The sequence below is a fragment of the Brachyistius frenatus genome, unplaced genomic scaffold (genome assembly GCF_029030835.1).
Source record: "Brachyistius frenatus isolate BFR_SWC_R1_liver_20210118 unplaced genomic scaffold, ASM2903083v1 Contig_18, whole genome shotgun sequence".
Classification (NCBI taxonomy): domain Eukaryota; kingdom Metazoa; phylum Chordata; class Actinopteri; family Embiotocidae; genus Brachyistius; species Brachyistius frenatus.
In genome coordinates this window covers 5377266-5389484 of record NW_027210617.1, presented here as the reverse complement: position 1 = coordinate 5389484, position 12219 = coordinate 5377266, and the positions used below count along the sequence as shown (strand labels likewise).

Here is a 12219-nt window from a genome sequence, read left to right as displayed (position 1 = left end):
CACACACACACACACACACACACACACACACACACACACACACACACACACACACACACACACACACACACACACACACACACACACACACACACACACACACACACAAAAACCTGCTATAGATCACCAGTCTACAGAAGCGGGTTCCAGAGTCAGGCGTCTGATTGCTGTAGCATGTGTTGGGGGAATGTTAATACATGTTATTATGACATGAGGAGCAGGGGCAAACTGGTATGACTTAAAGCAGTCATGCAGGAGACGACTGCAGGTGAAACTGTGGCTAACAAGCTCTTCATGGCCTCCAGGGAGAAGGAGATGGATATAACCAGACAATGAGAGAGACAGACGGGGAACAAAAAAAGAGATGCATGTCTTTTTTCAAGGCTTGAGAACAGAAGCATGGTGAGTTTGTCTGAACAGTAAGTTGTGCGTACTTTTTAGTGCAAATGAAGTGGAATCTCTGCAGTGGAGCGGTGAGTCGAGGTTACATGGTGTGTTGGGTTTAATGGGACTTAAGGATCAGTGAGGGAGGTTGACACAGCGTAATTGACTTATGAGAAGGGCTTTTGAGTAAATTTGCATCGGAGGGTAGAGATGGAGCGAGAGGTACTGCATGTGGTGTCTACCATGTATGTGTGTGTGCTATATAGTGAATGGCCTTTTGACAGCCGGGTATGAAGATAGATGAAGAGGCCATCTCTGAAGGAGCAGACGCTCTGTTAGGAAACACAATGTTGGAGGAGGTGAGACGGTGTATTCACGGCTGAGTCCAGAGCTATTAAAGTGTCAGACTATCAAGTAATGCGAGGTTGAGGAGAATTAATATGGCAACGTGCAGATTTGTGGAATTGATGTGCAAGCCTAAAAGTTTATGGTGACGATAGCATAATGGCAGAGAAGTGGGTACGAGAGTTTTGCCAACTCGAATTGAGGGTCTGACAGATTTGCGTTTTTGAACATTGTTACAGATGTTCTTGGACTGTGGCTGCAGTCAGAAACTATCTGTCTTACAAAACACAATAAACACAGAATTGGAAAGATTCACTTTCCCATTAATCAAAATTGTTCAATCTTGAAAAGGGCACTAAAACAACAATACTTTGCCCTTGATTGGCTTTGTCAAGTGATAAATACAGAATTGTATGATAAAGATGTGGCAGATTTTTGTCTTTGATTGCCTTTGTGTCAGTTCATTAATTCTTGAAGAGACATTACAGATAACAATTTGAACCCTGAACGATCATCGTTTGTCTTTTCCGACTTGCACTTAAAAAGTGATTAGGAAGGAGTTGCCAGGGGCCATTTTCACTGTTCCGTCTGACAGCACCAACAACAAATCTGATGACTGAAGGTGAACTACTCATTGTCACTTGATAGTAAAGACGGACTCTGATGTTTTTTTATATCCACTCGGTAGAAAAAGGGGGATCCTGTGGGTCTGAAGCATAAATATAGATGGTGGTACACCCACAGGTCAGGTTTGATCAGCTGAGTATCAAAGTAGTAATAAAAGAATAATGATATGTTAGTTTTTAGTTTTTGTGAAATAGGACCTCAGTCTTTTACTTTGTTCTGTTCACAGTTGTGTGGAAGACCATTATGTGCCTTTACTGCAGTAAACATATCACAAAAGTTGTGAACTAGGTGTCAGAAAGCAAAAAAATCTGTCACATTTGTAGTTTTGTACAAACAATGACAAAATATATCAGTTAAAGTAAATGTATTCATTTCTGACAACAAACGATTACAACCACACTGATATTGTGTTCCTCGTCCTCTTCATTTACATTGACATGATGACGTTTTAACAGGTGGTCTTCCTCTTCTGGCCATTTCTTGTCTGAACTTTGTTGAGAAATTGACACAAAATTGAAAACAAAATTTCAGTGTGTGCATTTTTTTTTTGCTGACTATTTTTACCATAAAGTACCCTCAATTTTTTTTATGAATGGCTGATGATGTGGTGTCAATGATTACTCATTTGTTTCTGACACCCCATGTATGTCAAAAGATATTTATCATGTGATGTCTTTTGGCTACGACTTCTAAAAATCTGAAGACACATGCTGCTAGGAGCATAAATATAGCACGATTTTTCCAGCACATTGTTGTTGGACCATGTGCAGCTTTATAAGTGGGAAAATGTTGGAGATAATATCACACATTTGTATGTTTTGGCATCGGATCATTTGTTTTGTGCTGGGCAGGTGTCCTTTTTTAAAAACAGCTGTTTTAATTGCCTTCAGTTTTTCTGAAGCAGGGTGACATGAAGCTGATTAAATCAACCGACTTGGCTGAAAGAAAAGTAAATCGGGAGCTAATGTATTTCCATTTTGGGATCAACCATCTTTTGTTTGTTATTAAAGTTTGTCAGAGAGAAAGATAACCAACCTGCGAGGTGTCGTGGTTGAAAATGATGGAGCTGAGGTCACCACAGTTGTAGTGTGTAATGAGGTCCTCTGTGGTGTAGGAGCCTTGCAGGCTGCCTGCTCGAACGCCCTCATGCTGCAGCAGCGTCTGGTTCAAAGCAAACAGCACCTGCGGGGAGAGAGACGGAAAGACAGGAACGGTGCTGTTAACTTTCTGCATCCACACTCAGTTTCCCCTGCTCCGCGCTCACAAGGAATTTGATAGAGAAGGGGGAAAAACTGTGCAAGCACGGCCAGTGTTCCTCTTTAAAAAATATAATGTGACCTTAACATACAATGAAGCCGTTATGCTCGGTGTCGGGGAATACATTTTTTTTTTTTTTTTTTTGCAGCGTTTTCATTTCTTTCAGGATATTTTCATACACTTTCCATACAGGCTGACTACAGGTAAAGGCAGACCACAAAAGACATGGCAAGGCTCCACTGACTTTCTCCTGAAGGAAGGAGAAAACAGGAAAAGAGAAGGAGAGCTGAGCAGAGAGAAAAAGAAAGAGAGACCCTTTAAAAATAACCCTTCTTTCTCTTTCACCGGGACCAGGGTGTCGTAAATTTACAGCGCCCATTAAAATCAAAAGTAAACCCTCTTTAGAGAGAATTTATAGCGTGCAGCCGCCAGCCAGCCCCCCAAAAAACTCCACAGCTGTCCTAGACACCAGGGGTTAACCTTCCTGCTCCCGCCCTCTACAATCCCACGCCACCTCTGACTGGCCTGGCAACCGAGAGCGAGTTGTCAATCACTGTTAAGCTTTCTTACAGGAACCAGAGGTGTGTCTGATGGAGAAAATGTAGGTTTTTTTTTCCTTATGTGTTGAACAGCAACAAATTCCAACAGTTCTCATTACACCCTGTAAGTCAGTCACTCTCAGCTGACTCGATTAGATCACGGAACTCATCATATCTTCAAACTACACCAGACGGATCCCTGTCTATGATCCTAATTACAGAGAAATCGGACTGTAGCGCCTTGGAAAATACTGCAGGGAGAACGTCAGCATCCAGGCTCAGATGATTTGTGGAGCAGCTTAAGGCCGATACAGCTGCACAACTGATTGAGGCCGATGTCAAAAGTCTGGGTTGTAATTCACGCAATTAAGTTGTGTTTTTGCAAATCTTAAATGCCCATATTGTGCATATTGAATGTTTAAACTCCAGGTAACCTCTGTGCTTGAATAATCACAACCAAGCTCTAAGCTCAACCTTGTGACTCTGTCCCTCCCTCTCTCTGAGGTCATTGTGTTTGCTAAGCAGGCTTGTGGGCTCCTTTTTGCTTTAGTCTCCTTTTTTTTTTTCATAATGCAAAGAGACAACTGATGAGCTAAGGATATATTTAACACTCTTATTATCCCCCTTCTTGTATTTACGTTTCTCTTTGTCCTCTTTCACTTCAGAGGGGAATCTGTCCTCCCCTCATCTCTCCACCAGATCTTGACCTGTTCCTCCTGCTGTGCATCAAAGAGCTGAGTCTGATCTCATTTATTCTTTTTGACATACTCCACCCAGCATATTTTCAACACCATGCCGTCGCCCTGCCAGAGACACATAATCCAAGAATGGGTCTCGATCAAAACTGTGACCATTTCAATCCTTTGAAAATAAAAGACTTTCATGCTTTCCTGCAGGTCAAATCTCAGCACCACTCTCCCCCGCTCCCCTGCTGGCTCAGTAATGACACCATCCGTCATTTCAGTTTGTGTTTCCATCTGATGTGAGATCTGTTAATCACTCTAAACCTGTCGAGGTGTGATGCCAGGCATGGAGAGGCTAAAGCTGCCTGGTGGCTAACTAGGCAGCTAATTTCTCTTCTGTGGAAGCTGACTCTTTGCCAGTGAGTTGCCACTGCCTCAAGTCCTTGACCCACAGGGCTCTCTGCCACGTCTCAAAGGTTTTCCAAGAGAAACACCAGAGCAGGCCCTGGGCAGACTCAGGGTCAGGAGCTGGCAGAGCACACACACCTGCTGCGACTTCTGTAATACAGCCAGCCTCAGTAGTTTCTCTGAACATGGCAAACTGCTGCAGACGCCACAGACATGAGGGTGGGTGCACGGTCGGTTGTGTCGTTAAGGGAGTTGTTATTTCAATATTGTCCGTCTCCGGGGAGAAGAACATCTCTGCAGCTGTAACTATGGCGCCTGAGTTTGTGCTGGACTAAATGAGAGAGCATGTCAATCACTGCCAGGGAGGCAAAGAGGGGGTGAGAGGAAAAATGCAAACATTCCCCTGAGTGTGTGTGTGCTTGCATGTGATGTGTGTGTGCACGCACACACGTGTTGACTGACAGAGTGGGTGTTCTCATACTGAAGTGCTCTACTCACTCTGACAGGCCGACTCTTTTACAGCCAGGCCTTTTCAAAGTAACGAACATTGACTCCGTTCACCACATAGTTTACTACTGCTGGTCTCACTTCTTTCCTTCTTTTTTTCCCTCATCTCGTCTAATACATGCGTGAGAAACTCCCATTGTAATTAAATAAAAGCTTTATAAGAACAAAGCTGGAAGGAAAGGGGCACATGGATGGTCTTGGAACCTGCGATTTGAGCACAGCACTCCAAAAATTCATTAGCAAGCGTTAGAACGAAAACAGAAAGACCAGGTCGGGCAGGAGCTGAGCAACATAAAATAAAGAAATCAGAGATTTTTTTTTGTTTTTTTGTTTCAGAAAATGTCGTTTATCTACTTGAGTGTACATCACAGCAATTGACCTCGAAGTGCATTAAATCCTGGCTGTTTGCTAGCAGTAGTGAAGCTTTTACAGGTCTGAAGCATGTAACAAGTAGGTGCCGATGACAAGGTGCTGGAACCGAGAGAGCTCACTCCTGTCGACTACATCACTCCCCGATTATACCTCCTTAAATCTGAATGGGAGTGATGGATGGAGCGAAAGAGCTGCGTGCTGCAGTGCAACAGAAGGAAGTGTCAAACTGTGGTGGCCAAACACTGAACTCTGGAAACAAAAGGGAAAACTAATACACTGAATTTGAGAGCTAAAAACAAGTGATAAGTACACATCATCAACTGCAGCAGTTATATACACAGGTATAAAAAATAAAAAAAACATGTTCATCCTGTTGCTTTAGTCTTTTTACCACCCTCATGTCCTCTTTAACCCTTTAATTTTGTATCCATTATTCACTTTTACTCTGTGGTAAAACTGAGACACAATTCCACGTTCCTGCAAGCTGCAAGAAAAAGAAGGAAAGAACAAAGGAAGGGAGGAGAAGCAGCATGAGGAAGACAGAGAGCAGAGAACAAAAGCCAGAGAGTTGAAAGCGTGAAAGAGTGGTATAAGACAAATAAAGCCTTGTTCTCTGTGAGCAGCATGTGTTGTACATATGGATAGGATTCTTCTCCGTTTGAGCAGAGGAGACTTCAGGTTAAGTGGGTATAAAATGTATGGGTGAGGCTTGGCATGGGCACCGCGTATAAACAGGCAGTCAGGTGCAACAAAGCCTTCCAGCATCAGGCAAGAGATCTGAGACCGTTTGTTCCTTCACACATCTTCCTTTTAGACTTTGATCTATGTGTTTCTCTCAGTTTTGCCTTCTCTGTTTTTGTCCTTGTGAACAAGGAAAGTGGTATTTACATCTCAACACTATACGGCTGCCATTTACCATTTTATTTCTTATCCAGATGTGTTTCATCAAGACTAAAGCAAAAAATAGAGAAAACAGCAGACACATTTAGGCAGCAGAACATTGTTTTCTTATTATTATTATTATTGTCTTTGTGATTACGAGCAGTAAAGTTACTGCTCCAATGTATCAGAAGGATTGGAATAACTAGAGGCCTTTCACCCGGCACAAGGTGGCACCAAGCAAAACGCTAACGTCGTTGCTCATTTCAGACCGACGGAGTTGTCATTTTTCTGTCCAGTGCCCACGTTGCTTGTACGAGTGCGAATATGTGTGCCAGCAGGGGTGCTGCTCTTAAAATGAGGTGTGGTCAGATGCATCGATTGTGCACTCTGATTGGTTTATTTAGTGTTACACCCAAAACACATCAAGGATTAATTAAGAGATTAAATACAACCCCTTTGAACCATATGCCTTACTTTGTGCTCAGTTTATCCACCGTTAAACTAGCGAAAGTAGATGTCAAGAAACGGTGCTCTTAGATTGTGAAAATAGAGCCCATTGTCTCTTTTTGTGCCACACATTCTTCTTCCACATCAGAACCTACATCCTTGAGCACAAATGAGCAGTGAGTTACGGAGATCTGCTTAACTCGCTTCTGTTGAGCTTGTAGTTTTCAGACCCAGCTGATGCTGACTCAAGTTACATCATTTGTGCACATTTATCAAACTTTTTTGCAGCTCCCTTTGGAGACACGTAAACTTCACATATGAGGTCCCTGTAAGTGAACTTGTGTAAAATCGTTGGAGTTTCTCTAAAATTAATTTATCAGCGAACAATTCACATGTAAAAACCTTGTGGCACCTTTGAATTCAGACAGAATCCCAAACAGAGTAAGTTCATGTCTTTCTCCCTGTCTTTATCGCTGGTCATTTAATCGGCCCCTGATAAAGAAAACAGTCCAAACAGTTTAAGGGTGGTGCGTTCCCCTCGACCGCTACCGTCTCCCTGAGAGTCGCTTGGGTTTCATTGCCTGAGAGAGAGAAGAGCTGGACCCCTGACCCAGGACACACACTGCTGGGTTCCTCCGGGCCGAGCCAGCTTCCCTCGTGGGCTTCGGCTGCAGACTACAAGAGGGGGATTGGGTTCACAGCACCCTGTGGTGATTGAAGGGAAAGAGGTAGGGAGTTGAAATAACATCCAGGGAAATGAAAGAATAGGAGAAGTGCGATATCTGATTCCTGTTCCCCACAGAGCAGCCCCTCAAAATGGGTGGAGACCAGTGTGTGATTGTACTTTTCCCTTCATGGTCACAGGAGAGAACCATAAAAAGAATTCATAAAAAACACCCCTGCGTCCATTTTCTTTAAACCTGCTGTATCTCAGTATGACTTCATGCTTGAATGTGCATGTAGCAGTGGCGGCGCTATTTTAAAAGCCTGCTGTTGTCTGATCTTTTACTCCTCACAAGCTCTGAAAAGCACCTTGAATACATTAGGGTGGGAAGATGGTGTCACACAGGACCACATCAAAGTGCTTCGGACAGCCTCACGTGATAGCTTCACTGTTGTTTCCTACAGTTTTATCAAGACTGGCCCTCCAATGGAATCATGTAACCTGTCAGGGGCTTTAAAGGCAACATTCGAGCATAAAAAAAAAGTAACCTCTTTTCAATGGTCTCCACCAGACCATTGCCACAATAGTTTTTACAGCCCTTCAGCGCCTCTCTGCGTGTAGCATTTGCTTATTTGAAGGTAAGCAGCACTTTCAAGTCATCACATCTGGCATGAGCTGCAACAGGCTAGAGCTTTCCTCCGAATCTTTATCCCTGTTAATACCCCTGATACGCACACATGCATGCACACTCGAAAAAGACATATACAACAGCCCATAAGCACACATGCTAATAATTATACACACATTCCTCTTGGAGCAATATATGTATACGAACATCATGCACACACCGCAGAAATCACAATACAGCACCAGTGTTTTGAATATTGTGTCTCTTTTGTCTCTGCTGCTCTTTCTCTTCCCGCCCCCTTTCTCTCTTTCTGGCTCACTAAGTCTTGCGCCGTGCCTGGTCTACCTCCTGTCTCAGTCTAGGAAATCCAGGGATTACCAGAGGTACAATCCCAGTGGCAGAGGCCTGCTGCTCCCAGTTGCCCCAGAAAGCCTCCCATTCTTTTCCCTCCTTCCTCCTTCCGTCCTGTCTTATTTCCTTTCTGAGGCAGGGGGTGAGGATCTAATGATGGAAGAGGTCCCTCTCTTAGTTTGGTATGGTAAAAGAAAAAAAAGAAAAAACCTCTCCTATCCCTATCCTTCCTCTCACTCCTCTCCCCTTGTTTATCTTCATTCCTCCAATAAAACCAGACCTATAGGCATCCATAAACACATACTTATACTATACACACCCCTCCAGTCCCCAAAGCCTCCTGTCTCTCCTCTTAATAAGAGTCTCCACTGAATCAGGGGGTGGGTGTCGCCCCTACACTTGTCCACAAATAAACCCTGCTGTTTGACTTGGCAGCACTGCTGCTGCGCCAGTCATCCCAGCTTTCCTGCCTCCCCAGAAAACAGAGAAAATAATAAAGTATCGGTTGATCCGGAGTGAAAAAGCAGACAGCTGGTTCCTCACTGTGAATGCCCACACTGAAAAGTAGTGCAGGGTGTGAAAGAGTGGTGGAAAATTACAATGGCAAATTGTGCTAATTTTTTTATTTTCTTTTAACATCAAAAGCCCAGACATGCTGAACAGGAATACGTCTGCATATATCTGAGGACAAAACACAACAACATTACAGGAGTAATGTAGGTTAATGCGGGAGGTGGAGATTGATAAAAACCTTTTTGCTTCTGATTCCTGACTGAAGTTAATACGTGTGAAAACATGATTCTTAATCCAACTTTTTTTTTAAATTTAACTAATCTCTCGTCACATCCTCAACAAACAGCAGACTGCTGTAACTGCATGGAAGCTAAGCCCCTAAAAAAAGGCCATCCTTCACAAAATCACTGTCAGTTTAAGTTTACGTTATATTTAGAATATTTTCACTGCTTTACTTTTGACCACAACTGGGAATTGAAGGCGTTGTATCAGTAAGGTTTTTAAGTTTTTGTCAAAGCACTCTGGTAACATTGAAGAAAGTGATACAACAGTTTTAAGTCCTCAGGAAAGGGCTGTCTGATGGCAAGGTAAAGCAATATATAAAACATATAATGTACACTTAAACTCATATTGATCATTTTAGATGGTCCTTTTTAAGGTAGTAAAAATACATTTTCATTGCTAACTCCGTCCACAGCAGTACATTTCTTAGCTTCGGTGCCAGTGGAGCTGCTTCTCCAAACTCATATAACCCCTCTTGAAAAAAAAAATCCAAACTATCCCTTCAACAATGGATCAAATGACCAAAAGTAATGTGAAAGTGGTTGCTCATCGTGATGAGCCCACAGAGATTTTTCCCCTAGATTCTGAACATTGAGCTCTAGAAAGTGTTTTAGCATCCTTCAGCTCATCATTTGGTTTTACAGTTTGCAACTTTTATATTTTTATTCATTTACGTCATTTCAAGCTATGGCTGGCATGTGTTTCTCTGCGGGGCAGATGTACAACACAAATCAATGGCAACATTGCTCTGCTTCTGTTGGACGTTACCACCTGTTTGTCAAACAACTTTATAAGGTGGTTAAATATCCATGTTTAGGCAGTGCGTGCCGGCTATGTGACCAAAGAAAATCAGTTGACGCAGTTAGAAGAAAAATAAATTGAACATTGCTCTTCTTGTGTATAGACCCATGGTGTAATAAACACAGTGCTGTAGTTATTGCAGCTTTTATAACCTGATGAAATGCAAACCATACCTTAACTGCTAGGATCCATAATCTAATTTGCTTCAAACTCAATAAGAACTACAGGAAAACACCTTCTTGATTGTTTATTAGGTGCTGGAGACAGGTGTTGACAGTGGTGCCTCCAATAAAGCATACAAAAAACACTTAAAAGGGTCTTTCAATCTGAGGTCATTAGAGGAAGTGGAAACGTAAATGGGTGATAAGTGAATTTGCTCGGCTTCAGTAAAGTCAAGGATCATTTTCCAAATTTTGGAAATTAACTTCCCTTGAAGCAGATGAAATGATCTCACCCACCATCAGAGTCATCAGATTCCTGCAGTTGTTCAAAGGAAAATAAGATGTTCACTAGATCAGGTCACTCTAACCTCATCTCCCCTAAAGCTCATGGTCCATCTCGAACATCGCGGCCTCCAGTAATCCCAACACATTTCACATTCACATTTTTTTCCAAGGGAAAAACTCTCATTGAATTCCATCAGATTTATCCGCTTGCCATTATGATGTGTGATGCTATGCAAACCAGATGAGCCGAGTCTTCTCCACGGCATGAGAAAGGAGCAGCCAGGAACAGCCGTGCATGTTTAAAACACAGGCCCCAAAACCGCTTTCTCTTATCTTCTCCGGTCTGCCTTGGCTAGACTAATAGGTTCAGACAGAATAATTCCCAAAGAATGATTTGTCCTTTGCAATGTCCACATCTGAGGGCCGGCTGAAACACAAGAGCAGCACATAATCTGCCGCACGAACATAAACTGTGTAATGGATGAACACAGCATCCAGCAAGTGTCCGAACAGCTCGCAGGAGCCGGTCCAGGCGACTGAATTCACTCCAAGACTGGAATCGTTGCAGCCGTTTCTGTGGCTGCGTGCAAGTCAAAGCACATGTGCACACCTTCACTCGTCACACATCATTCTGAAATGATATAATGCCAAGTTGAGTCAAACTGACCTTAAATAAATCACCATTTCAGCTCAGGTTTGTGTGTCTGTGCACCACAGCAACATCCAAGACTGAATTGTTCTTGTTTGCACTTTTTGACAGGCAGATTGGATTCCTCCTGCAGAGCAGTGGACACTTTAGAGTGTAATGCAGCAGAGCACAGCTATAAAACAAGCATATTTTAATGCCGAAGGGATATGATTGAGAGGTTTTTACAAATAGAGTCCGCATGATGTGCATGTATGTGGTTGTGTGTCTCCAGAGGAGCAGAAGGTAGAAGTAGGAGGAGGATTAGAGGAAAAATGAGCCAGAGATGATATCAATTAATGAGTAAAGAAAAAAGTGTAAGAGACACAGCAGGAGGTGTAATGTAAGAAATCTGTAAGAGTATAAAAAAATAAAAATATATATATATTTTTTTAAACTGACAATAGTCCAGATGTTTACAGTTAACCAGGAGAAAAGAGAGAAAAGTGCAGACCTATTGCTGCTCATCTCCACCTCCTCATCACCATCTCTGTCGAACAGATCTGGAGCGCAGCTGGCCGGTCCTGTCCTCACCATCTCCCTTCTTCATCCTCCCAAAGCCCCCTCTGTCCTCAGATCTGTCCCCATCCCTCCAAAATCATCTTCCATCAACCCTCAATCACCAGCCTTCCTCCCTTTTCCCCCACCCAGGTTATGTGCTCGCAGTGACAAATCTCTAGATTATACAGTTCAGCCCTTCATCTCCCTCCCAGCCATCCCTCTTGCGGCTCTCCTCCCACCACTGTCACTGATCTCTGTTTATTTAGTTTTCATGTCCTTCCTCTTTCCTGCGCTCCACATTGTACACACTTGCTCTCTCTGAAGGAGCATGCACTTATAATTCAACGCTGGTGTGCATGCGTGTGGATACGGTGTGTTTGTGTTTCCATGCGCGTCTGTCTTCACTGCAGAGTTTGTCCAAATTGCACAGAGCTCTGACTGTCTAATCGACTGGGGCAGCAGAAGTAGCAATAAGTGGACCAAACTTCCTCTCCTCTCCTCGCTTTCAGTCACGCCTCTATTAGACCCGATGCTGAAGCAAACGCGCTGTAATCCCACACAAGCACACCATTTCACGGCAAATCAGCAGGAGAAATGTTCGATTTCATGCCAGCGTATTCGGCCTGCCGAAAAACAGAGATGGAGTGAGACTGTAATGCAAACCTTTCAGGCACGAAAGAGGACACAGACTGTGAAAAACTGGTGTGTGTGTGTGTGTGTGTGTGTGTGTGTGTGTGTGTGTGTGTGTGTGTGTGTGTGTGTGTGTGTGTGTGTGTGTGTGTGTGTGTGTGTGTGTGTGTGTGTGTGAGTGAGTGAGTGTTAAATATGTTTTTGGGAGGGTGGAAATCACACTATGAGTTCAGGTGGACCATTTCAAAACCTTCTGTCAGCACATCC

The 12219-nt window shown here is 43.2% G+C and overlaps 1 protein-coding gene across 1 annotated transcript in view; it reads right to left on the bottom strand.

Annotated features, from left to right (window-relative positions):
- trabd2b (TraB domain containing 2B) overlaps nt 1–12219 on the bottom strand; it is a 65414-nt gene that overhangs the window by 24402 nt on the left and 28793 nt on the right. The window contains exon 3 of the mRNA XM_069694633.1: nt 2392–2538. Within this exon, the coding sequence (XP_069550734.1) occupies nt 2392–2538 (147 nt within the window). The remainder of the gene's footprint in view (nt 1–2391; nt 2539–12219) is intronic.